The sequence below is a fragment of the Lacerta agilis genome, chromosome 4 (assembly GCF_009819535.1).
Source record: "Lacerta agilis isolate rLacAgi1 chromosome 4, rLacAgi1.pri, whole genome shotgun sequence".
Taxonomy (NCBI): domain Eukaryota; kingdom Metazoa; phylum Chordata; class Lepidosauria; order Squamata; family Lacertidae; genus Lacerta; species Lacerta agilis.
This window is the reverse complement of record NC_046315.1, coordinates 2,186,558-2,213,104: the sequence shown is the minus strand read 5'-3', so window position 1 is coordinate 2,213,104 and position 26,547 is coordinate 2,186,558. Positions and strand designations below refer to the sequence as shown.

Sequence of the window (26,547 nt, the reverse complement as noted above, 5' to 3'; positions counted from 1 at the left end):
TGTGCAAATGAGAGGGGGGGGGGAGAGACTCTTCACCAATCCAGGAAGACTGGCTGAGATCTGACCTCCCATACAGCAATAGCCTGCCACGTCCGTGAGCCCCGCAGGGCTGGGGGGGCCGGACCGGCAGATGGCACCAGCCTTGCCACAGCGGGGTGTGGAAGAGTCCTGCCAGCTCCAGCCGCCACCCTGTTAACATAGGGAAATGATCTCTGCAGCCCTAGACAGGCCGTGCGATAAAGAGTTTGTCCCCTGATGCAGACTCTCCTTAGCAAACCGCAGCAGGGCTTCCTGGAGGTCTTCGTCAACGTCGTGATGGGGACGTCTCCAAGGAAGCCGAGAAGGGCGGTTGCTGTTGGCAAAGGCGGACAACCGCGGCTCCATGCGGCTGGCAGGCGGGCCGTGAGCTGCCACCCTCTCTGTTCACCCGCAGATCGACGCTTCGTTGCTGTGTGGCGGCTGCCAGCCCCCCGTGAAGTCGTTGTCCGTCAGGTTCACCGTGTAGGGAACATCGATGATCTCATGAGATGCGTCTCGGCTGCTGGCGGTTCGCCAGGAGTTCAGAGGGCAGATGGCTTTCCTGAAACGCTGGGACAGCAGCGGAGAAGAAACCCATGAGCTTAGCTTTGAACCCCCAACCTTGCAACTTAAATTAAAAGAAGCATGAGGGACGCAGGCTCAGGACTCCAGGAGCTCTGCATGTTCAGCCCCCCCAACACCCCCCTGGTAGGGCTGGGAAGACCCTCCTATGGAACCCTGGAGGGCTGCTGCCACAGTGTAGGTCAGGGATGCCCCCCCTCCCGTCACTGGACTACAACCCCCATCAGCCACGGCTGGCAGTCAGGGATGGTGGGAGTGGGAATTGGAAGGTCCGGGAAAGATAAAAAGTAGTTCCTTCTTCCTGCAGAGCAAAGAGGACGCTTTAACTATGGAACTCCCTGCCACAGGAGGCAGCAATGGCCACCAGCTTGGATGGCTTTAAAAAAAGGACTGGATGAATTCATTGAGGAGGAGAGGGCAGTCGATGGCCGCTAGCCACAATGGCTACACTTTGCTTCTGAATACCAGTTGCCGGAAACCGCAGGGGGAGAGAGGGCTCTGGTGCTCCGGTCCTGCTTGCTGCTTTCCCATGAAGGGCACCTGGTTGTCCACGGTGAGCAGGGGCGTTTCTAGTGGCGGGGCATCGCGGCGCGCGCACGCACGCATCATGACGCATGCAACGCAACGGCCTGCCCCTGGGGGTGCCGGGCGGCGGCCTCGGGACATTCCCGAAGCCGCCACCCGGTGACGGCACCCCTTCGTGCCGCGGCTGCTCGTGCCTGCGCTAGCAGCTGCCGCACGAAGGGGGGCCGGGCGGCGGATTTGGGAGTCTCTGCAGCCCGCAGAGACACCATAAGCCGCCACCCAGGCTTCCTTGGCGGAGCGCAAGTCGGGCCAGTGAGAGGGACGGGCCAGCGAGGAGGGGTGTCACTCCTCCTCGCTGACCCGCCCCTCTCCATGCCCCGGCTCCGCAAGCCAGCCAGCGGCGGAGCTCGGCATAGAGGCAAGGGGCGGGCCAGCGAGGAGGGGGTGGCACCCCTCCTCGTTGGCCCGCCCCTTGCTTCCATGCCATGGCGAAAAAAGCCGCTGGAAGGGGGGGACTATATTCGGCGCTGCCAGGGCAGAGCCGCAGGGGCGGCCAGTGAGGGGGGGGTGACACCCCTTCTGGCTAGCCGCCCCTGCAGCTCCACCCCGGCAGTGCCGAAAATAGCCTTAAAAATATATATATATAATTATTTTTTTAAGCACAGGGGGCAGGGCTACCGCCCGAAGTGTCACCCCCAGCAGGGTGCTGCCCGGGGCTCCCCGCCCCCCCCCCCTTGCTACGCCACTGATGGTGAGAACAGGATGCTGGACCAGATGGGACTGTGGCCTCACCCGATGTTCCCCATCCAGCAGCTTCCAGAGGGCACCCTGTGTCTGCGCAGACAGACTTTGAGCAGGATGGATCAATGGCTGGTCACAACGAAAGGAGCTTCCTGTATTCAATTGCCTGCTGCCTAAGCTGGCTTTGAGACATTATCGTCTTGAGTGTTCAAAGTGCTCCATATAGGTGACGCGAGGTGACCCTGGGGGTCCCTTCCAACTCTATGACCCCTGCAAGATAGGCCAGCTTGCCTAAGGCCCTCTACTGAGTAGTGGCAGAGGTGGGGTTTTGAACCAGGGAATTGCGCAGCCCAGTGGCAGGAACTGTAGAGTTGGAAGGGACCCCCAAGGGTCCTCTAGTCCAACCCCCTGCAATTCAGAAATCTCAGCTCAAGCATCCAGGACAGAAGGCCATCCAACCTGTGTTTAGAAGCCTCCAAGGAAGGAGAGTCCATGGACTCCCAAGGGGAGGCTGTCGAATAGCTGTTACTGTCGGAAAACTCCTCCTGATTCTTAGTCAGAAACTCCTTTCTTGCCACTGGAATCCCTCGGTTTGGGGCCTCCCTTCTGAAGCAGCAGAAAAGAAGCTTGCTCCCTCTCTTCCATGTCAAGGTGTCTCTATCCCATCACCTCTCAGCCTTCTGAATCATACTCACATCTGCCAGGGTCCCCGACTCCTTGAAGAGGGCGATGGCTGCCCAGAGAGGGATCTGGATGCAGGTCACGACCCCCATGCAAATGCCCAGGGCCTCCCCCCACCGGGGATACTGGTAGGTGCCGTAATGCAAAGTCGTGCTGGACAGATCCAGGAAGATGTAGAAGAGGGTGAACTGGGGAGGGAGAAGGAAAACACAAGCCATCGTTGTAGGATTCTGGGACCAGCAACCTAAAACTAGCACGGGGACAAACAGAAGAAGACACCTTCACCCCCGTATGGTCCCCCTTCATCGCACACACAGCCCAACAAGACAATGACAAAAATCTACCGACAGCATACAAATCAATATGGCTAACCTGATCCAAAAAACCCACCCACCCCACTCACACAGGAAACCAAAGAACACCACAGCCAACCACAAATGAACAATCACACCCTACACCAATCACGACCTCTCACCGCCAAAGAAACACAAGCAAACAACAGAGAACCAACACAAGCGACGCTGATACCAAATCCTACATATATTAAGGAAAATAGAAACATCATCTCCCCACCCGACCCTCCCACCCATCCCACCCACTTCCTTCCCCCCCTCTCTCCCTAATGTCTCTACAACTAAAATTGATCTGTAAAAATGTTTTATGGAAAAATATGAGAGACATTACACACACTTTGTAAACCAAGAAAATCTTTTAAAAAATTAAATAAAATAAAAGAAAGAAAGAAAGAAAGGGGCAATTGCCACGCGTGAGCCATCCCACCCACTATGTGAAAGGAGCAGAATAGTTTTCTTGCTATTCCGGCAGCAAGCAAGAGGTCAGAGACCGCAGTGACAGCCGTGAAAGGCCTATAAACAAGGGAGAAATTTGCCTCCCTAAGTCTTTCAATATCACGATGCCATTGTACCAATCCAGATTGCGGAAATGCAGGTTCAGAAAAGGAGAATCAAAATGGTCAAGGGGGTGGAACAGCTCCCCTTCAGCCTGGGCAATGCCACGCTTGCCTTTCACCACCCAGTTACAGTCATACCTCTAGATACGATCGCTGCGGGTTGCGTTCGTCACAGGATACGAACGGGCCGAACCCAGAAGTACCGGAATGGGTTACTTCCGGGTTCGGTGGTTCGCACATGCGCAGAAGTGCCAAATCACACTTTGTGCATGCGCAGAAGCCCCGAATTGCGTTGCGCACATGCGCAGATGCGGCGCTTCAGGCTATGCGCTGCTCGTGTTGCGAACGGGGCTCCGGAATGGATCCCGTTTGCAACCAGAGGTACCACTGTATTAAAATCAAGGTGAACTGCGGCACGAAGCTAATAAAAAAATCTCTGCCCTGCCCCCACCCAAGCGGAAGGGCGAGGGGCAACATACCAGCAAGAGCCCTGGCGTGAAGACCACCCAGCAGGCTTTGAAGTACAGCACCAGTTGGCTGCACCAGGGCGGGCAGCGGCAGATCATGTCCACGATGTCTTGGCAGAACTTGTTGATCCCTGCGTGGTTGGGGAGAAGATGAGGAAAGGGGGTTAGCAGGTGGGTGGGGCAGCGTGGTAGAACCCCCTCCCCCCGTCACCCCACCCTTTGCATCATGGAGTTGCAAAGTTCTCAAGGCTTCTCCTCCGGCTGGGCCACCGCGAAAGGAGGAATTGGGCTTTGGGGCCTCTCTCCAAACAAGCCACGAGGGCTGGCCAGTGGTTGCTCCTGGCTGACCGATGGAGGTTTGTTTTACTTTCACATGTGGTTCCCATACCGTGGGGGGGGGGAGGATACCTGCCCCTCGGTTCCATGAACTCGTCTGTAATGCCCCCTAGTTAAAGGTAAAGGGTGTTAGCATTTCACCCCTCCCTTTGTGAGAATCGTATGACTTGGTGATCAGAGAGAAGGGGGAGGGAACTGAGTCTTTGAACTCCTCTGAGCCTCATGAAGTGTGTGTGCTATGCTATCTCTGCTGTAGGTAAGATGTGTGGAAGGAACTTAGCCACACAGTCTGTACAATCTGTATACAGTATATATTGCAGCTTGTAGAAATAAAGAAGAACTGCTTCAAGTTAATGCAGCCGCAGTGTCTATTGAACCTCTGGAGTTAGTGCAGGTGCTCATAACACACCATTGTGAGTCCAGGTATCAGGATTAAGCTGAAGGTGTTCCAGTCTTCTTGCCTTGCCCAGTCGGGGCACAAGACGTGGATTGATCCTGGCTTAAATCCACAAAGGGACCCCTGACCATTAGGTCCAGTCGTGTCCGACTCTGGGGTTGCGGCGCTCATCTCGCTCTATAGGCCGAGGGAGCCGGCGTTTGTCTGCAGACAGCTTCCGGGTCATGTGGCCAGCAGGACAAAGCCGCTTCTGGCGAACCAGAGCAGCGCACGGAAACGCCGCTTGCCTTCCCGCCGGAGTGGTACCTATTTATCTACTTGCACTTTGAGGTGCTTTCGAACTGTGTGGTGTGCAGAAGCAGGGACCGAGCAACAGGAGCTCATCCCGTCGCGGAGATTCGAACCGCCGACCTTCTGATCGGCAAGCCTTAGGCTCTGTGCTTTAACCCACAGCGCCACCTGGGTCCCTGTAATGCCCCCTACGCTCCCCCAAAGCAGTATTCAGACCGGCAGTTTGCATGGCCTGTTAGGGAAGATGGCGCAGTGGGATTCAAAACAGTAGCAATTAGTTGCACGTTCCTTCGAAAAATAAATATATGCAAGGATAAGTATATGCTCTAATCTAGTCTCGGAGCCAAAATAAAGAAGGAAGCATGCTTTTATGCATTCTAAGTAATGAAAAGGTAAGGATCCCTGACAGGTGGCCATGCGACCTCTCTTTAAAAACCTCCACTGGAGGAGATTCTGCCACCTTCCCAGAGAGTCCGCTCTGCTATGGAACAGCTCTTGCCACCAATTCATCCTAAGGTTTGGTCAGGATCTCCTTTCTGGACACTGGAATCCGATGGTTTGGGTCCCATCCTCTAGAGCAGCAGAAAACAAGCTGACTCCAGCTTCCACACAAAAGATACTTGAAGATGCTTGAAGATGGCTATCGTCCCACTTGCTCAGTCTCTTCTTCTCCAGGCTAAACATCCCCAACTCCTTCCACTGCTCCTCTTGAAGGCTTAGTTTAAAAGCCCTTTGGAGGGTGCAGGTGGAAATTGGCCTCCGAATTTATAACGAACTTAAAAAAGTGATGAAAGTTACTTTCATTAAGAAATCAGAGGCCTTCCTGCTGGGCATGACCAACCAGGAAAGATAAATTGTTTTTTATGTATGCATAACAGCTGCTAGAATCTTGATTGCAAAAAACTGGAAAGGGGAAGAGCTCCCGACAGTAGAAAATTGGCAGATGAAGTTAATGGACTTTATGGAACTCGCATAACTGACCGCGAAGCTCCGAGACCAGAGGGAGGAGAAGGTGCAGGAAGATTGGAAGAAATTTAAAGAATATTTAAAACAACATGTAAAATTGGACATTTGAAGCAAAATCACTTACCGTATTTTTCGCTCCATAAGACGCACTTTTTTCCTCCTAAAAAGTAAGGGGAAATACCTGTGCGTCTTATGTAGCGAATGGTGGTCCCTGGAGCTGAATTGCCCAGGGGCCAAAAGCAGATTGTGCTTTTTATATTACAAAGAGAAAAGGGAGTGTTGAAAGGACCCCGCTCAGCAGCTGATCAGCAAGAGATCGGGAGAGAGATAAGAGTCCCGGCTCCCTTTCAGCCCCGCCCTCCTTTGTTGAATGTGCTGCAGAGGGAGGTTGTTTGTTTCCCCAGGACATGTGACTGGCTGATTAGATTATCTGTCTACAAACAGTAGAAATGGCTCCCTTTCCTTAAGATTTTTTCAGAAATGTGAGTTAAACCCCATAAAAATGGGGCTTTTCCTCTTTGCTTTTCCCCCTTTGCAAAAAAAAGCTGCAAAACCTTTAGCTGATCCTAAAAAAAAACCCAAAACAAAACAAAACAAAACAGGGCTTTCCCTTTTGCAAAAAAGCTGCAAAACCTTTATCTGATCCTTAAAAAAAAAACCAGGGCTTTTCCCTTTGCAAAAAACGCTGCAAAACCTTTAGCTGATCCTCAAAAAAAAGGCCTTTTGCCTTTGCAAAAACAGCTGCAAAACTTTTAGCTGATCCTCAAAAAAACAACAACAACAAAACTAGGGCTTTTAGAGGAAGAAAACAAGAAAAATATTTTTTTTCTTGTTTCCTCCTCTAAAACTGAGGTGCGCCCTATGGTCCGGTGCGTCCTATGGAGCGAAAAATACGGTAATTTAAGTGGCTTTAGTTATATACTGTTAGGTTAAAATAGTACAGAAGAAGTACTGTAGATGAAATTTCTTTTGTTATTATGGTTATTAATAAGTTAATGGCGATAAGATAGGATGTGAATGGTTTTGAATTAAGAATGGTGATGTAGATAAATTAGTTACAAAGTTACTAAAGTAAATTAGAACTGAACGCAGATGAGAGAACGGGGGAAGTCCCCAATTAAGATTGGAAATAAGATTTAAATAATAATTAGGTGGTGTGTTCCTGTGTGCGTCAGTGTTAGGTATGTATACGTTTCTTTTGTGTGTGTTTTTTGCTTTTGTTATTTGTAATTGTTTTTATATGTGTATGTTGTTATTTGTTGTATAATGTGGAAATACTAATAAATTCTTTATTTTTAAAAAAAGGAAATTGGCCTCAGAATCCTGCCGTGCTCCTCAAAGCGCTGGCTCCAAATGCCGTTCCAGGCAATGCAGTGCAGCAGGAGGAGAAAAAGTTGGAAGCCGGGAGAGCTCTGGAAGGAACTGAGACTGGGGTGGGTTGGGGTGCAAGGTACTCACCGTAGAAGAAGGTAACTCCGAGGCACATGAAGAGGGCGATGATGATGAGCCCAAAGCTGGTGCTGTAAGAGTCCATTAGAGTGAACCAGTAGATGCCACCCTGGGGAGGGGAGGGGAGGAGGGACGGAAAAGCCACACGCATGAGAACGGGAAAAGAGCCTTGCTGGATCCAGGTATCCCGTTCTCACAGCGGTTGACCGGATGCCCCAAGGGGAAACCCACAAGCAGGATTTGAACACAGGAGCAACGCTGTGGAGGCAGAGCAGAGCCATCCTGGCTAGGAGCCTTTTATTCCTCCTCCTCCTCCATGAATTTGTCGGGTCCTCTTTGGTGGTCATCACTTCCTCCAGTGGCAGGGAGTTCCGCAGTTTACAGGAAGGAAGACTTCGGCAGGGCTCCTATCAGAGCATAGCCACTGTGGCTTGCAGCCATCTTGTGCTCGAATCCTGCTGCCGGTTTCCCTTCGGGCATCTGGTTGGCCGCTGTGGGAACGTGATGCTGGACGGTCCCTCTCCTCCCCCCCCCCCGGCCTGATCCGGCAGGCTCTTCTTCTGGCGTTCTGCTTACCTCTGTGATTAGCAGGAGCCCCAGAAGGTAGAAGGCAAAGCAGAGAAGCCCCAGGAAGACGGCTTTGCGCCTCCAGTCGCGAAGCGAAGGAAACTCGTCCATCACTGCCCTCGTGATTCCTTCCATGTTTCCGAACTAGAAAGAGAAGCATTTGCGGTTAGGGTGGGAGGAGACCAGCACCCACAGCGCCTCCCCCCCCCCAATCTGTCATTTTGACCTACCCTCCTCCTTCCGGGGGTTACAATTTTACATGCACTTCCCCCCAAAATGAAATTGTGCAAAACGCACATGAGAGATTGGTCCCGTCCACTTGGGCCATGCACCTTTTTGCCTCGGGCCTGGTCAGAACATGCCTCCTACTCCCCCCCCCCATAAAAAAACCACCAAGGAAGGATCTATGGAACTCCCTCCCACAGAAGACCACCAACCTAGATGGATTTAAGAATGGATCAGACAAGTGCATGGAGGAGGAGAGGGCTCTCGAAGGCTACTTGAGGAACGGCTTAGGGAGCTGGGTATGTTTAGCCTGGAGAAGAGAAGGTTAAGGGGTGATATGATAGCCATGTTCAAATATATCAAAGGATGTCATATAGAGGAGGGAGAAAGGTTGTTTTCTGCTGCTCCAGAGAAGCGGACACGGGGCAATGGATTCAAGCTGCAAGAAAGAAGATTCCACCTGAACATTAGGAAGAACTTCCTGACAGTAAGAGCTGTTTGACAGTGGAACTTGCTGCCAAGGAGTGTGGTGGAGTCTCCTTCTTTGGAGGTCTTTAAGCGGAGGCTTGACAGCCATCTGTCAGGAATGCTTTGATGGTGTTTCCTGCTTGGCAGGGGGTTGGACTGGATGACCCTTGGGGTCTCCTCCAACTCTATGATTCTATGATTCTACTTGCCACGATGGCTGGGCTCTGCCTCTGCAGTCAAGAGGCAGCGACGCTTCCGAATCCCAATACCTGGAAGCCCCAGGAAGGGAGACTTGCTCTGGTGCTCAGATCCTGGCTGCAGGCAGGGGCGTAGGAAGGCTCCTCGGTACCCGGGGCGGCAACCGGAGGCACTCCTGGGGGCGGGGCATCGTGACGTCACTGCGGCTCCAGCCCCGGCAGCGGGGGGGAAGTCCTTTTTAAAAAAGCAAAGCAAAGGCAAGCAACCTGCTTGCCTTGCCTTTTCTTTTTTTTAAAGGGCTTCTCTACCCGCTGCCGGGCGGAGCCACCCACAGGCGCAAGGGGCAGGGCGGGCCAGTGAGGATGGGGTGTCACCCTTGTGACAAGCGTGACGCCCCTCCTCCACGCTAGCCGCCCCGGCAGCGGGGAGAAAAAAGGAAAGCAGGAGCCACCGATCGCGGGCGGCGGTGCCCCCCACCCCAGGGCGCTGCCCGGGGTGGCACACCCCCTGCCCCCCCTCACTACGCCCCTGCCTGCAGGTTTCCCATAATGGGCATCTGTTTGGCCACCGTGAGACTAGGTGGGCCATTGGCCTAATCCATCAGGCTCTACTGGTGTTCCTATAGTAAAGTTGGCCGCGTCTGAATGTCTTCCCCCACCCCAGTTATTGGACTGATGCCTTTAAAACTGTTGTTTCATCTGACACAGCCTGGTGGGTTCAAGCGTAGCGCCGATAACGCCAAGGCTGCAGGTTCGATCCCCGCCTGGGGCAGCTGTCTAGTCCTGCATTGCAGGAAGTTGGCCTGGATTGATCCTTTCCAACTCGGCAATTCTGTGATTCTGTGCGAGAGAAGCCAGGAGCTCATGGAGTCCGGCCAGCCTTGAGCCTGCGGAAGGTGAGGCGCCCGGAGCAACGTCTGGAACTGACCAAGGTGTCCACTCCCAGGGTGAAGAGCATCAGGAAGAAGAGGATGGACCAGAAGGCCGACCCCGGCAGCAGAGCAAGGGCTTCTGGGTAGGCCACAAAAGCCAGACCTGGACCTGGGGAAGGAAGGAGAGAGTTTGGGGCAAGCAACCCAGCTGCGTTTGGCAGCATCAATTGCAGGGCACGGAGGACGAGGCCACACCCGAGGCACCTGGGATTTACGCCCTGGATGCTACAGCCACACTTGCCAAGGGGAAGCAAGCAGGGTGGACCGAGGAGTTCTGGGTTCAAATCCCACCTTGGTCCTGGACCTCCAAGCACAAGGCTTATTCAGAGAGGAGGTGAAGAAGCGACCCAACCAAGTTCTCCTCTCCATCATTCCCTGCGAGGTTGCCTCGCCCCGCTTTGATTGGCAGGACGGGCACCCTTACAGAAGCCCCTCCCAAAACAGACGAGGACCCACCTCCTCCGCCTGCCCCCCTACCTGAATCTGCCACTTTCCCCACAGGGACTTTCTTCCGCCAAGCCATGTGACCCAGGATGGAGAAGATGGCGAAGCCAGCAAAGAAACTGGTGCAGCAGTTGCCAATGGCGATGACCAGGGTGTCCCTGCAGGAAAAGACATGAAGGGGTGGAGGGCGCATTCGTTCCCTCAATTCGCAGCGATTCCTGCATTGGCAGGGGGTTGGACTGGATGACCCTTGGGGGTCCCTTTCAACTTTACAGTTCTAGGATTCTATTTGCTGAAGACATGCCTCTTTATCCTGGCCTTTGGCACCTGAGAGATGTACTGTATTTAGGACCCACTCTAGCTGCATCTGCAGTTTGTTTTGAAACTGTTTTAACGTTGAATTTTACGTCACTAACTCATATGTGTGTGCAAGAGAGAGAGAGAGAGAACACAAAGTGGGTTCAGAGCTGAAAATTATTTCCTTTTCTGTCAGCCTGTGAGGCCCTCTTGAAGCAAAATCTACAAAATGCAGTCTCTTACGTACAGGTAAGTAGCCATGTTTGTCTGCCATAGTCAAAACAAAATAAAAAAAAATTCCTTCCAGTAGCATCTTAGAGACCAACTAAGTTTGTTCTTGGTATGAGCTTTCGTGTGCATGCACACTTCTTCAGATACCAAATATTCCTCAGATATCTGAAGAAGTGTGCATGCACACAAAAGCTCATACCAATAACAAACTTAGTTGGTCTCTAAGGTGCTACTGGAAGGAATTTTATTTAGTCTCGTAAAGGTAAAGGGACCCCTGACCATTAGGTCCAATGGCGGATGACTCTGGGGTTGCGGCACTCATCTCGCTTTATTGGCCGAGGGAGCTGGCGTACAGCTTCCGGGTCATGTGGCCAGCATGACTGAGCCACTTCTGGCGAACCAGAGCAGCGCACAGAAACACCGTTTACCTTCCCGCCGGAGCGGTACCTATTTATCTACTTGCACTTTGACGTGCTTTCGAACTGCTAGGTGGGCAGGAGCTGGGACCGAGCAATGGGAGCTCACCCCGTCATTGCGGGGATTCAAACCGCCGACCTTCTGATCAGCAAGCCTTAGGCTCTGTGGTTTAACCCACAGCGCCACCCACATCCCATCATTTAGTCTCTTACCTGATCACATTGTTGTCAAACTTGTTGTAAGAAGCCATGGAAAGGAGACCCCCGAAGCCAATGCCCAGAGAATAGAAGATTTGCGACGCAGCATCGTTCCAGACCTGGGGTGGGGTGGAGAGAGATTTTTTTTACCCAAGATTCACTTCCCACCCTTTCTATGGAGCAATTTGCCCAACGCCGATTCCTCAATTGCCACCCTCTTCACTTGCACGCATTAAAAGCCACGTGGAGCTGCAAAGAAGAGTGTCCCTGAGCATACATTCTTGGGAGAAGAAACAAGGCTGCCGGAACTGAACGGGGGCGATTGACCTGTGACTCCTGTATTGCAGGGGGTTAGATTAGATGCCCCTTGGGGACCCCCCTCCAGCTGCTCTGCACTATAGATCCAGACAGCTGTGCCAGACTGGGCTGGTGGGAGCTGTAATCCAAAACTTCTAGAGGGCACCGGGTCGGCAAAGGCCAGATTAGAAACTCTAATTTTATAATTTACCGTATTTCTTGCTCCGTAGGGCGCACTGGACCATAGGGCGCACCTCGTTTTTAGAGGAGGAAACGATTTTTTTTTTCTGGTTTTCCTCCTCTAAAAGCCCTGTTTTTTTAAGGATCAGCTCAAAGTTTTGCAACTTTTTTTGCAAAGGGAAAAGCCCTGTTTTTTTGAGGATCAGCTAAACGTTTTGCAGCTTTTTTGCAAAGGGAAAAGCCCTGTTTTTTGAGGATCAGCTAAACGTTTTGCAGCTTTTTTGCAAAGGGAAAAGCCCTGTTTTTTTGAGGATCCGCTAAAAGTTTTGCAGCTTTTTTTTGCAAAGGGGGAAAAGCAAAGCTCCTTTTGCAAAGGGGGAAAAGCAAAGAGGAAAAGCCCCGTTTTTATGGGGTTCAACTCACATTTCTGCAGCTTCTAAAGGGAAGGGAGCCTTTTCTACAGTTTCCAGACAGATAATCTAATCAGCCAGTCACATGTAGCTGGGGAAACAAACAACCTCCCTCTGCAGCACATTCATCAAAGGAGGGCGGGGCTGAAAGGGAGCCGGGGACTCTTATCTCCCTCCCGATCTCTTGCTGCTCAACTGCTGAGCGGGGTCCTTTCAACACCCCCATTTCTCTTTGTAAAATAAAAAAGCATGATCCTCTTTTGGCCCCTGGGCAATTCAGCTCCAGGGACCACCATTCGCTCCATATGACGCACAGATATTTCCCCATACTTTTTAGGAGGAAAATACGGTATTTCATTTACAGCCTTTTCCTCCAAGGAACTCCAGGTGGTGAACATGGTTCTCCCCATTTTATCGTCCCAACAACCCTGAGAGGTAGGTTCAGCGGAAATAGGCAACAACTGACCCAAGGCCATACCCACCGAGCTTCATGGCTGAGCAGGGATTTGAACCCTAGACTCTCCCGGACCTTTTCTGCGGTGGCTCCCTCCAGGGAGACTCATTCGACCCCCTTTAGGCACCAGTCAAAAACATTCCTCCGCAACCAGGCCTTGGGCAGATTAATATTTTACAGCCTTTTAAATGTGTTTGTGGCGGGACGGACGGACTATTGGTTTGTTCTTATATTTGTTCCGTCTTTTGTGTTTTTATATTGTCATTTTATGTTGTGACCCGCCCTGCGAGCGAAGGGTGATACAAATTTAGTAAATAATATGAGTCCTACACTCTTAAACACTGTGCCAAACTGGAACTCTCTATGAACACGACAGTTGGATTATCCGTGCTGCCTGTCCTGGACTCTGCATCACAGACATAAAATTAATAATAATAATAATAATAATAATAATAATAATACACCCCGCCCATCTGGCTGGGTTTCCCCAGTCACTCTGGGCGGCTTCCAACAAAATATTAAAAATACATTAAAACATCAGTCATTAAAAACTTCCCTAAAGAGGGCTGCCTTCAGGTGTCTTCTAAAAGTCAGATAGTAGTTTATTTCCTTGACATCTGATGGGAGGGCGTTCCACAGGGCGGGTGCCACCACCAAGAAGGCCCTCTGCCTGGTTCCCAGTAACCTCACCTCACAGGGAGGGAACCGCCAGAAGGCCCTCAGAGCTGGACCTCAGTGTCCGGGCAGAACGATGGGGGTGGAGACGCTCCTTCAGGTCTACTGGGCCGAGGCTGTTTAGGGCTTTCAAGGTCAGCACCAACACTTTGAATTGTCCTCAGAAACGTGCTGGGAGCCAATGTAGATCTTTCAGGACCGGTGTTATGTGGTCTCGCAGGGAGGGAACTGCCAGAAGGCCCTTGGGAGCTGGATCTCCGTGTCGCGCCACATCTCCCCAAGAGGGCCGCCCCGCAGGGGCGTAGCAAGGGGGGCGAGGGGGCGGGCAGCCCCGGGTTCCATAATGGAGGGGGTGACAAATTGAAATTTCTTTGAATTTTTTTTTGAAAATGCCTGCTCTGAAGGTCTTATCTTACTATACTAGGGATTATATAGCTATATATGAAATTTCATGCATATGGGTTAATATCTTGACCCTCCTCCACCAAAATACTGTAGCTGTTTACTTGGCTGTTTTCCTATGTCGTGAAGGCTGAAATTTTCGTTCAGTGGAGCACTTACTGTTCCCAACCCTAACCCTGTGGAAAGCCATCTAATTAGACTTTAATTTGATTTTGAGATGTTTTTAGGAGGTAATTTAATTCTTGTTTGATTTTATACCAATGTTATGTATCTGATGTTAGCCACCCTGAGCCCGACTTCAGCCGAGGAGGGCGGGATATAAATAAAAGTTTTTATATTATTATTACTTGTTATTATTCCTTTGTAAGAAAACATGAAATAACGTAAAACCATTTTTGCTGGGGGGATCAATGGGGGGGGGGGGTTGACAAGAAATTTTTCGCACCGGGTACCACCTGACCATCCCATGCCTGGGGGGGGGGGAGTTGACAAATATTTTTTTGCTCCCGGGTACCAATTTACCTTGCTACGCCCCTGCCGCCCCCCCCCGACGTACCTGAGCACTGCTCAGCCGGCTCCAGTCTGCGGAGAGGTAGAATCTCACGCCCTCGATGGATCCCTCCAGAGTAGCCCCTCGGATGATCAGCACCACGATGACCACGTAGGGGAAGGTCGCTGTGAAGTAGACCACCTGGGCGGGGAGACGAGGGACGGGCTCTAAGGGGGGTTGGGTTGGCAGCCCCAGACACCCCCAGCAGAAGCTCAAGGGAGGGGAGAGCAGGGGAGGCAAGGGATTGGCACCCCCCCCCAATTTGGGCACCCAAAGCCAGAGCCTTAGCGAGGGAGGGTGAGATGGCCAGGTGATGAATGACTGCATTGGGGGGGGGGAGGATGGCAGGTGATGAGGGAAGGGCCTCAGGTACGGCTGGAAGAGACTCCTGCCTGAAGGCCTGGGAAGCTGTTGCTGCCGGCCAGAGCAGACAATACTGGCCTAGGAAGGCCACTGGTTTGAGTCAGTATCAGGGGATACGACTGGCAAGGGATTTGGGGTATAATATACAGTTGTCAGCATGGGAAAAGTTATGGAAAGAGGGTTTAAAATTCACGGCATGCAATACGTTATATGAAAATGATGTGTCGCTGGGATTTAACTGCAAGTAAATTGGCAAAAATGTATTCCAATATCTGCTGGAAATGTAGAAGAGTTTGGATTTGATATCCCGCTTTTCACTACCCGAAGGAGTCTCAAAGCGGCTAACATTCTCCTTTCCCTTCCTCCCCCACAACAACACTCTGTGAGGTGAGTGAGGCTGAGAGACTTCAGAGAAGTGTGACTAGCCCAAGGTCACCCAGCAGCTGCATGTGGAGGAGTGGAGACACGAACCCGGTTCCCCGGATAACGAGTCTACCGCTCTTAACCACTACACCACACTGGCTCTCAGTGTGTAAACAAAAAGAAGGCAATGTAAACAAAAATGTAAACAAAAAGAAGGCAACTTTTACCATACGTGGTGGAACTGTAAGGTAATAAAAGAATTCTGGAAAATGATATATAATGAATTTTTGAAAAAATGTTTAAAATAACATTTGTTTTTTTTAAAAAAAAAAAACCAGAAGCCTTTCTGTTTGGAGTTGTAGGTGCAGAAATACCAAAGGAGCAGAAAAGACATTTATGTAGGCAGTGACAGCTGACAGGATGTTAGTAGCCCAGAGCTGAAAAGACAGGGTCCCTACCAGAGAGAAATGGCAGGCTAAGCTGTTGGACTATGCACAGATGGCAAAAATGACCGGGGAAATCAGAAACCAGGAAGACCAAAACTTCAACAAAGAATGGGGGGGAATTATATTCTATTTGGGAGTGCAATAGAACAATTGGTCTCCCAACTGGTAAACAACTGAACCCTTTAGCAGGTCTCAAATGAAACTTGTAACCAAGACTTTGGATATAATTCCAGTTACAGGTAGGTAGCCGTGTTGGTCTGCCATAGTCAAAACAAGATAAAAAATAAAAAAATTCCTTCCAGTAGCACCTTAGATACGAACTAACAAGAACAAACTTAGTTGGTCTCTAAGGTGCTACTGGAAGGAATTTTTTATTTTGTTTTGGATATAATGGATAAGTGAAAAACTAGAGTAATTTATACTATGCAGCAGAAAAGGTAGAGTAAAGAACCCATGGAGGGATGGAGGGAAGTCTAAAGATCTGGAAGAATCTTGTTTATTTGTTATTACTTGCGATTTTGAAGGTAAACATTAATTTGTAAAACCAAATAAAAAAATGGAAAAACAACAACTCAGTATCAGGCACCTTCCTCTGTCCTTATTGAAAGCCGACAGTCCTTCCGAACAATGAGGACTAGAAACTTAGTTTTCAGAAGGATGTCTCTCACAGACGCCCCCCCCCCCCAATTGCTCACCTTTCCTGAGCTGTGGATTCCCTTGAGCATGCACAGAAAGATGACCAGCCAGGCAAGCAGCAGGCACAGAGCCAGCGGCCATCTCACGGGGCCAGGGTCGCCTAGGCCGGTGCTGTGGACCACGCCAAGGACCTGTTCGCTGGGAAGAACAAGCGGAAAGGCTGGAGACAGGAGACCGTGGGGGGGGAGGCGCGCTCCATCCCCAACCAGCCCCCTTTCTCCACATCCAGCCCAATACAAAACGTGAGAGCCAAAGTCCAGCTCAAACCCACCCCCCCCCGTTTTCCCCACAGTGGCCAACCTGCAGGGACGGCGGTCAGGCGAGGTGTGTCAGGAAACAGCTCTGAGCTCCTTGCCCCGTGTAACCCCAAGGGACCTTCAGTGGCGCAACAATGGCTACTAGCTCTGCCTGTACAGTCGCAAGGCATCAATGCTTCCTGCGCAAGCTCAGAGAGATATGAGAAGTAGGGGGGATTCTCTCGGCTGCCGGCCAAGGGTTTCGGGACACATAGAATGCTAGAGTTGGAAGAGACCCCAAGGGCCATCCAGTCCAACCCCCTGCCAAGCAGGAAACACCATCAAAGCATTCCTGACAGATGGCTGTCAAGCCTCCGCTTAAAGACCTCCAAAGAAGGAGACTCCACCACACTTCTTGGCAGCAAATCCCACTGTCCAACAGCTCTTACTGTCAGGAAGTTCTTCCTAATGTTTAGGTGGAATCTTCTTTCTTGTAGTTTGAACCCATTGCCCCGTGTCCACATGTGTATGTGCAGTGGCATAGCAAGGTCAGGTGGTACCAGGTGCGGGGATTTTTTTGTCACCCCCCGATTGAAGTTCCCCCTCCCACCCACCCCTCAGCAAAGAAGAGGATTAGAGTTTGGATTTGATATCCCACTTTATCACTACCCGAAGGAGTCTCAAAGCGGCTAACATTCTCCTTCCCCTTCCTCCCCCACAACAAACACTCTGTGAGGTGAGTGGGGCTGAGAGACTTCAGAGAAGTGTGACTAGCCCAAGGTCACCCAGCAGCTGCATGTGGAGGAGTGGGGATGTGAACCCGGTTCCCCAGATTACAAGTCTGCCGCTCTTAACCACTACACCACACTGGCCATGCAGGCAGCTATCTGATGTAGATCCCGCCTTCTCCCCCTTCCTCCACCCCCCATCAAAGAAAGGCACGCCCTGCCCTCCTCCAGCAGCCCAGGAGCGCAGGGGGGCAATGGCACACACCCCACCCGCAACTCCCAGGCCTCCTCCAAGCTGTCAAAAGGAAGGGGGAAGGCTCCCCGCCTTCCCCCAACAGCTCAGGGTGGGCTTGGGAGTCGCAGGCGGGTGTCGGGCTGAATGTCACCCCTCTCAGTGTGTGTGTGTGTGTGTGGCCGCACTGGAAGCTGCACTGCTGTTCACAAAGCGAGGCAGGGTCCCCCCCCAAGGGCTGGACATGGACGGGACGGGAGAGCCAAGATCGATGGGAAGGGGACACATCGTGATGCAACTCAATCCTGCTCGGTTCCACAGGCAGCACCATGTTGCATTTTGTCACCCATGGCACCCAGGGCGGATCACCCCCACCACAGCCACCTTCCTCCGCCAGTGCGTACGTGGAACCCTTGGAACTGAACCCCTAAAAACAATCCGATCGCACTGCATCTGCAATTTTATGCATGCTTTCCGGTATCTCAGAATCGCAGTGAATGGAAGCAAGGCGTTTAGTCCAGCTACCCTGTTGCCTTGAGATATGCCTGCACCATCCAGAAACAATCTAAAACATTGGATTGATTAGACAAACATTAGAATTTGCTGCCAAGGAGTGTGGTGGAGTCTCCTTCTTTGGAGGTCTTGAAGCGGAGGCTTGACAGCCATCTGTCAGGCATGCTTTGATGGTGTTTCCTGCTTGGCAGGGGGTTGGACTGGATGGCCCTTGGGGTCTCTTCCAACTCTAGGATTCTAGGATTCTATGATTCATTCTTGCTCTGTCAGGCTTGGGGCAGGGGAGGTCTTTTCTGCACATATCAGCTTTGCATGGCTTAAGTTTAATTTGCTGCTTGGGTGCTTATTGCCGATTTTGCTTTTTTAAAAAACAACAACAACTGTATATCACCTTGAGACAACGGCACAGGAGGCAACTAGTGATCAAAAACCAACAACATTGGGTAAATAAAAACAGCACTCACTTCCAGAAGGCTTCGCTGGCGCTGACTCGAGAGGCGTTGCCCCAGGATTCGTTCTGAAATAATAATAATAATAATAATAATAATAATAATAATAATAATAATAATAATAAATTTATTTATACCCCGCCCTTCCCAGCCAAAAAAACGGGCTCAGGGCGGCTAACATCAATTAAAATCACAGCAAAATAAAACACATAAACACGATCAATTTAAAATAACAGATTAAAATACAAATTTAAAAATTCAATTAAAACTGCAGGTCTCAATTTCAAAAATAACCCACCAATAAAAGATGAATCGTAAATATTAAACAGAAGCTAACCCAAAGGCCAGGTGGAACAGCTCCGTCTTGCAGGCCCTGCGGAAAGATGCCAAATCCCGCAGGGCCCTGGTCTCTTGTGATAGGCTGTTCCACCAAGTCGGGGCCAATACTGAGAAGGCCCTGGCCCTAGTTGAGGCCAACCTAGCATCTTTATTGCTTGGGACCTCCAAAAGATTATTATTTGAGGACCATAAGGTCCTACATGGGACATACCAGGAGAGGCGGTCCCTTAAGTATGAGGGTCCTAAGCCGCATAGGGCTTTAAAGGTCAAAACCAGCACCTTAAACCTGATCCTGTACTCCACCGGGAGCCAGTGCAGCTGGTAAAGCACTGGATGAATGTGGTCCCGCGGCAAAGACCCGGTAAGGAGCCTCGCCGCGGCATTCTGCACCCGCTGGAGTTTCTGGGTCAGCTTTAGGGGCAGCCCCGCGTAGAGCGAGTTACAATAATCAAGTCTGGAGGTGACCGTCGCATGGATCAAATGCAGCGAAGCAGTTGAGAAATGCGCATTTACACCGTTCTCCGCCTCCTCATTCAATCCCCCACAACAACCCTGCAAGGTGGGCCGAGAGGCAGTGACTGTCGTCCGTCCCGCCCCCCCAGGGTCGCCCAGCAAAGTCGAGTGCCTGCCCTCCACTTCACTGACCACCGAACCTGTTCCCCAAGAATTTCTGCTGTGGGAAGCAACTCATCGGTGCAACAGAATCCTTTGCTTCCTGGACTGCAGGGGGTTGGGCTGGAAGACCTTTGGGTTCCCTTCTGACTCTATAAAGCTATGTTTCCATGCAAAATGTTGCACAGGGTCTTGGGAGGGGTGGGGAAACCCTCCCCCCCACACACACCCTGCTCCCCATTTGCACCTGGAACTGGCAGAGGTGGGCGTTCTGTGGGGCATCGCAGGACCAGGGCAGGGGGCTCTGCAAAGACATGCCCAGGTAATAGAAGGTCCAAGCAATGATGATGTTGTAGTAGAGAGAGACCAGCGAGGAGACCAGCAGCATTCCGATCCCAATCCCTGCAGAGGAAGAAGAGGGGAAATCAATGGTAGAATCATGGAATGGTACAGTTGGAAAGCAATGACAAACCTAGACAGCATCTTAAAAAGCAGAGACATCACCTTGCCGACAAAGGTCCGTATAGTTAAAGCTATGGTTTTCCCAGTAGTGATGTATGGAAGAGAGAGCTGTACCATAAAGAAGGCTGATCGCCGAAGAATTGATGCTTTTGAATTATGGCGCTGGAGGAGACTATTCGTGACCCCATGGACCAGAGCACGCCAGGCATCCCTATCCTTCACTGCCTCTCGCAGTTTGGTCAAACTCATGTTAGTAGCTTCGAGAACACTGTCCAACCATCTCATCCTCTGTCGTCCCCTTCTCCTTGTGCCCTCCATCTTTCCCAACATCAGGGTCTTTTCCAGGGAGTCTTCTCTTCTCATGAGGTGGCCAAAGTACTGGAGCCTCAGCTTCAGGATCTGTCCTTCCATTGAGCACTCAGGGCTGATTTCTTTAAGGATTGATAAGTTTGATCTTCTTGCAGTCCATGGGACTCTCAAGAGTCTCCTCCAGCACCATGTTCATGGAGTTTTCTTGGCAGGGATACTGGAGTGGCTTGCCCGTTCCTCCTCCACGTGGATCATGTTTAGTCGAAACTCTCCACTACAGGTGAAACTTGAAAAATAAGAATATCGTGGAAAGGTTCATTTCTTTCAGTAATTCAACTTAAACGGTGAAACTAATATATGAGATAGACTCATGACATGCAAAGTGAGATATGTCAAGCATTTATTTGTTATCATTGTGATGATTCTGGCGTACAGCTGATGAGAACCCCAAATTAACAATTTCATCTTTGGGGTTTTCATCAGCTGTGTGCCATAATCACCACAATTATAACAAGCAAAGGCTTGACATATCTCGCTTTGCATGTCATGAGACTATCTCACATATTAAACTCCAGTAGCTAATGAAAACAAGTGCTTACATAAATGGACTTTTCCACGATATTCTAATTTTTCAAGTTTCACCTGTATAACCTGTCCATCTTGGGTGATCCTGTACGGCATAGCTCATAGCTTCTCTGAGTTATTCACACACACACACCCCAAAAAACCCAACAACAACCCTTCAAGGCAGTTTGCAAGAGAGAATAAATTGATCACTACGGAAAAACTAGCAGCGATACTTTTAAGGCTGCACCTGTGAGCGCCTACCTTTCAAGAGCGGGCAGCACTTCCAGACGGTGATGGGTCCTGCAGCGCCATATTGGCCCAAGCTCAGCTCCATCAAGAAGAGAGGCAGCCCGGTGAATAGAAGCATTATGGCGTACGGGATCAGGAACACCCCTGTGGGATGCAAGGCAGGCCTTTAGTCAGGGGTTGGGAGGAATTTTTTAATTTTTTTGTTTTGTTTTGACTATGGCAGACCAACACGGCTACCTACCTGCACCCAAAAATTGTGCATGACTTACCGTATTTTTCGCTCCATAGGGCGCACCTCGTTTTTAGAGGAGGAAACAAGAAAAAAAAATATTTTCCTGGTTTTCCTCCTCTAAAAGCCCTGGGTTTTTTTGAGGATCAGCTCAAAGTTTTGCAGCTTTCTTTGCAAAGGGGGGAAAGCAAAGCACCTTTTGCAAACGGGTTCAACTCACATTTCTGCAGCTTCTAAAGGAAAGGGAGCCTTTTCTACTGTTTCCAGACAGATAATCTAATCAGCCAGTCACATGTCGCTGGGGAAACAAACAACCTCCCTCTGCAGCACATTCAACAAAGAAGGGCGGGGCTGAAAGGGAGCCGGGATTCTTATCTCTCTCCCGATCTCTTGCAGATCAGCTGCTGAGCGGGGTCCTTTCAACACCCCCTTTTCTCTTTGTAAATAAAAAGCATGATCCTCTTTTGGCCCCTGGGAAATTCGGCTCCAGGGACCACCATTCGCTCCATAAGACGCACAGATACATCCCCTTCCTTTTTAGGAGGGAAAAAGTGCGTCTTATGGAGCAAAAAATACAGTAATTCGACTAAGCAGGACGACCAATTCCCCCTTGTTTTAAGCAGTTGTTCAGGATCGGTGCCGTGGAACAGCAGTTTTCAGCAGGGGCATAGCAATGTCTCCGGGGGTGACAAGGCATGCGGTTTGCCAGCAGTGGCGCTCCAGCGCCATACGGACAGTGCCAGGATCCTCTGTTTGCTGCTCCGGGTGCCCAAGTGGCTTCCTACACCTCTGGTTTTCAGTTTGGGGGAAAGGCCAGGAAGAGGCGACATAATCGAATTTTAAAAAATTAAGCATTGCAAGGAGAGAGCGGACAGAGGAAAAGTTCCCTCCCTCTCCCATAACGCTAAAAGTTGTGGGTGTCCAATGAAGCTGAGTGTGGGGAGATTCAGGGCAGAGAAAAGGAAGGGCTTCTTTGTGCAGCGCATAGTTAAACCTGCGGAACTCCCTGCCACAGGAGGCAGCAATGGCCACCAACCTGGATGGCTTTGAAAGAGGGCTGGGCAAATTCATGGAGGAGGAGAGGGCTTGCGATGGCTCCTAGTCACAATGGCTATGCTCCGCCTCAAGATACGGAGGGCACCAGGCTGGCGAAGGCTGGCCCATTCCTCTTTGCGATGCATCAAACTCAAAAGGCGTTTTTGGCCCTCCAGCTGCATCTGCCGGAACATCCCCCAAAGGCAGAAACTGCAGAGATGATGGTGACGAAACGCAGAAGGATTTCCCAAGATCTGAAGCCTGGGGCCTGGTTTGCTGCAAATGCCGGAGGCCTGTTGGCAGGGCCTCTGCTGAATCAAAACAGGCATCACTGGGGGCCTGCACTTTCAATTTTTGCTTTATATACTGGAGGTTTGCGGAACCGCCTGGTGGGATGCGGAGAAAACACCTGCCACTCGTGGGACCTGCTCTCAGCTTTGCCTTCTGAAGTTTAAGACCGTTGGAGAAGGGATGTTTTGCAAGTCCATTTCCCAGAAGAGAGCCAGTGTGGTGTAGTGGTTAAGAGCGGTAGACTTGTAATCTGGGGAACCGGGTTCGCGTCTCCACTCCTCCACATGCAGCTGCTGGGTGACCTTGGGCTAGTCACACTTCTCTGAAGTCTCTCAGCCCCACTCACCTCACAGAGTGTTTGTTGTGGGGGAGGAAGGGAAAGGAGAATGTGAGCCGCTTGGAGACTCCTTAGGGGAGTGAAAAGCGGGATATCAAATCCAAACTCTTCTTCTTCTTCAGAAGAGGAGCAGCCTCGGTGTGCTGCCAGGGCGAGCTCAACCGCAGCTGCTTTTGGGTGGCAGCGCCTGAGGGCACACGATGGAAAGAGACGGGCACCAGCCTCTCCTTGGGGCGAGGCGGCAAAGTCCCTTCGAAACCACAGGAGGGAAGGCGCAGAGGTGCAGAAACAGAAGCTGTGAATCCTCCTAAAAGCACACAGATTCTGGGCCCTGACTGTGAAATGGGGTTACACTTCCTCTAGAGGAGCAGGTTCGTAGCTTGAGGGTCCTCCTGGATCCTTTTCTCGTCGCTGGAGGCTGGCCCTGAGTGCCTTCCATCAGCTTCAGTCGGTGGCCCAGCTACGCCCCTATCTGGACAGGGATAGCCTAACTACAGTGGTACGTCGGGTTAAGGACTTAATTCGTTCCGGAGGTCCGTTCCTAACCTGAAACTGTCCTTAACCTGAAGCACCACTTTAGCTAATGGGGCCTCCCGTTGCCACCAGGGCCGGCGCGTCCATTTAGGCGAACTAGGCAATTGCCTAGGGCGCCAAAATGGAGGGGGCGCTGGCCAGGCTTGGGCGGGACGGGCTAGCAGCAGCTTCTCCGCTGTAGTGGAGAGGTGCTGCTTGCCCCTTACACCACCCCCCGGCTCCCGCTAAAGCAGGCTTTGGCGGGGGGCACCAGAAGGTGGTTCGCCTAGGGCGCAAGAAGCCCTAGCACTGGTCCTGCCTGCCACATGATTTCTGTTTTCATACTGAAGCAAAGTTCTTAACCCGAGGTACTATTTCTGAGTTAGCGGAGTCTGTAACCTGAAGCGTCTGTAACCCGAGGTACCACTGCGCTGTCGTCTATGCTCTGGTTGTTATGATACGTCCCGCGGGGACAAGTTCTCACAGCGGGATACGGCCATTCTTGAGCACGAACTCCCCCGGAATTCAGGAACGCTGTTTTGGGCTGCTTTCTTCCCGGCAGACAGCATCAGTCAGAGATCCGACGTCTCCGGAACCATAACTCTGCTACCAATGTTACGATACGTCCCGCGGGGGCAAGTTGTGAGACTGACCCCCAGGTAGGGACGAAGCCTGCGTGCCCTCCTGGCTACTTGAGTCTAGGGGCACACTGATAATATGCGATTGCTCTCCAGTGTGAAGAACAACACACACAAGCCATTAAGGCTAAAACTATTTATTGTAGGTAAATTGCAGAATATGTTTCTGCTAGCCAGCTCAGATAGTCAGAGCTGTGCATAAAAGCGTCCAGCATCTCTCGAGCCAGAACTGAAAGTAAAGTACAATAGTAAAGTACGAAACATCACGTGTGTGGGAAAGCTGGTAGAACTAGTGGCTTTCCCACAGGATAAAAACAGACACAGTCATGTGAGCCTCGCTGCTGAGGCTTTTGCAGCTCGGCTTGTAATAATATCACAACACTGGTAACCTCAAGGTTAGACTACTGCAATGTGTTCTACGTGGGGCTGCCTCTGAAGACGGTTCGGAAACGTCAGCTGGTGCGAAATTCAGCGGCCGGGTTGCTCACCGGAGCAAGACATTTTGAGCATCACACCAATCCTGGTCCGACTGCACTGGCTACCAGTTAGTTTCCGAGCCCAATTCAAAGTGCTGGTTAAGTGCTGGTTAAACAGCTCAGGAACACAATACCTCAAGGACCGTCCTTTCCCATATGAACCTACCCGGACCCTGAGATCGCCTTCTGAGGCCCTCCTGCGTGTACCTCCTCCTTGAGAGGTTCGGAGGGTGGCAACACGAGAGCAGGGCCTTCTCTGCAGTGGCTCCCCATCTGTGGAATCCTCTCCCCAGGGAAGTTCACCTGGTGCCTTCATTATGCCCCTGTATGCGTCTGGCAAAAACGTTTCTTTTTAACCAGGCCTTTCACTGACCTGATCCTATACCCTTTTAAAATGTGGCTCTTTTTGGGGGGGCAGTTACCATTGGATTATTGTTTTGATTTTATATATTGTGAGGTTTTTTGTGAACTGCCCTGAGACCTCCAGGTATAGGGCGGTATATTAACTCAATTAATAATAATAATAATAATAATAATAATAATAATAATAATAAATAAATAATACCAAGAGCAAGCCATGAAGCTCAGCCAAGGACCTACCCCCCACCCTCTGCCAAACCCACCTCAGGCTCTCCAGCCACCACCCTGAGGACTAGAAGCATGAGGCGCCTCTTTTGCCGAGAGCATCCGCGCCACTCACCGCCCCCGTTGCGATAGCAGAGATACGGGAACCGCCACACGTTGCCCAGCCCCACGCAGTACCCGATGCAGGAGAGGAGGAACTCGTACTTCCCTCCCCACGTCTCCCGGGGCTGGCTGGGCTCGGCGGACGGGGTCACCGGCTGGATCTGGAAGGAGAGCTGGCTCTGGGCGGGACTGGCAGGAGGCGGGAGGACCCCCTCCAGGGGGCCCCCGTTCATCAGGACGGCACCTCCCGGCGGCTGGAGGAGAAAGGAGGAGGGTCACCGGAAATCGAGGCAGGAAGGAGGCACTGCAGAAAGGCTGCAGCGATTCATTTTGGACTTTTCAGTTCAGTGGAACAGTCTCCCTTGGGAGGTTGTGGACTCTCCATCCTTGGAGGCTTTTAAGCAGAGGTTGGGCGACCATCTGCCAGGGATGCTTTAGCCGAAATTCCTGCATTTCAGGGGGTTGGACTAGAGCAGTGTTTTTCAACCACTGTTCCGCGGCACACTAGTGTGCCGTGAGATGTTGCCTGGTGTGCCGTGGGGAAAATTGTGTTTATTTGATTCCTATTCAAGAGAATTACTTTATATATAGTCAATATAGGCACAGAGTTAAATTTTTTAACATTTTCTAATGGTGGTGTGCCTCGTGATTTTTTTCATAAAACAAGTGTGCCCTTGCCCAAAAAAGGTTGAAAAACACTGGACTAGAGGACCCTTAGGGGTCCCTTCCCACTCGACAATTCCTGGAGTCCATGGATTATGAAATAATATGCAGTTGAAAAGGTTGACGATAGGACCTGTGGAGAGGAGGGAGGGAAGTCTGGAGATTCAGAGAAATCTCTAAATATGAATATGTATTTTGAATTGCGGGTGGCACTATGGTCTAAACCACTGAGCCTAGGGCTTGCCGATCAGAAGGTTGGCAGTTCGAATCCCTGCGACGGGGTGAGCTCCCGTTGCTCGGTCCCAGCTCCTGCCCACCTAGCAGTTTGGAAGCACGTCAAAGTGCAAGTAGATAAATAGGGACCACTCCGGCGGGAAGGTAAACGGCGTTTCCGTGCGCTGCTCTGGTTTTGCCAGAAGCGGCTTAGTCATGCTGGCCACAAGACCCGGAAGCTGTCTGAGGACAAACGCCGTCTCCCTCGGCCTCTAGAGCGAGATGAGCGCCGCAACCCCAGAGTCGTCTGTGACTCGACCTAATGGCCAGGGGTCTCTTTACCTTTATTTTGAATTGTTATAACTCTACTCTTGCAAAATGAAATGAAAATTATTTCGCACACAGAAAAACAATTCCTGGAGTCGCGTGTCCAGTTCTGGGCAGCACAATTTAAGGAGGATGTTGACAAGCCAGAATTTGTGCAGAGGAGGGCAACCAAGAGGATCCGGGGTTTGGAGACCAAGCTTTATGAGGAGCGGTTGAAGGAGCTGGTTATGTTTAGACTGGAAAAGAGTCCATAATTCTATGATTCTAT

General features: G+C 51.0%; 1 protein-coding gene and 1 pseudogene across 1 annotated transcript; both read right to left on the bottom strand.

The window, feature by feature from the left end:
* Positions 1 to 26,547, bottom strand: part of LOC117044872 — a 934,741-nt pseudogene that overhangs the window by 318,326 nt on the left and 589,868 nt on the right.
* Positions 271 to 25,324, bottom strand: LOC117044930 (sodium-dependent proline transporter-like). Its single transcript, XM_033145730.1, has 14 exons — positions 25,090 to 25,324; positions 20,883 to 21,014; positions 19,531 to 19,685; positions 18,348 to 18,400; positions 16,174 to 16,312; positions 14,313 to 14,447; positions 11,354 to 11,457; positions 10,230 to 10,354; positions 9,749 to 9,861; positions 7,940 to 8,074; positions 7,373 to 7,472; positions 3,937 to 4,055; positions 2,562 to 2,735; positions 271 to 588 (listed from the first exon to the last, which is right to left on the bottom strand). The coding sequence occupies exons 1-14, from the start codon at positions 25,307 to 25,309 to the stop codon at positions 424 to 426; spliced, it is 1,869 nt and encodes a 622-aa protein (XP_033001621.1). The 5' UTR covers positions 25,310 to 25,324; the 3' UTR covers positions 271 to 423.

Excerpts from the sequence above, each read along its gene's own strand:
- LOC117044930 (XM_033145730.1), bottom strand. The coding sequence starts at position 25,309 with ATGAACGGGGGCCCCCTGGAGGGGGTCCTCCCGCCTCCTGCCAGTCCC. Across the intron at positions 18,401-19,530 it reads CCCACCTCTGCCAGTTCCAG|AACGAATCCTGGGGCAACGC; the intron begins GTGCAAATGGGG and ends TTATTATTTCAG. Across the intron at positions 4,056-7,372 it reads CGGAGTTACCTTCTTCTACG|GGATCAACAAGTTCTGCCAA; the intron begins GTGAGTACCTTG and ends CCAACCACGCAG.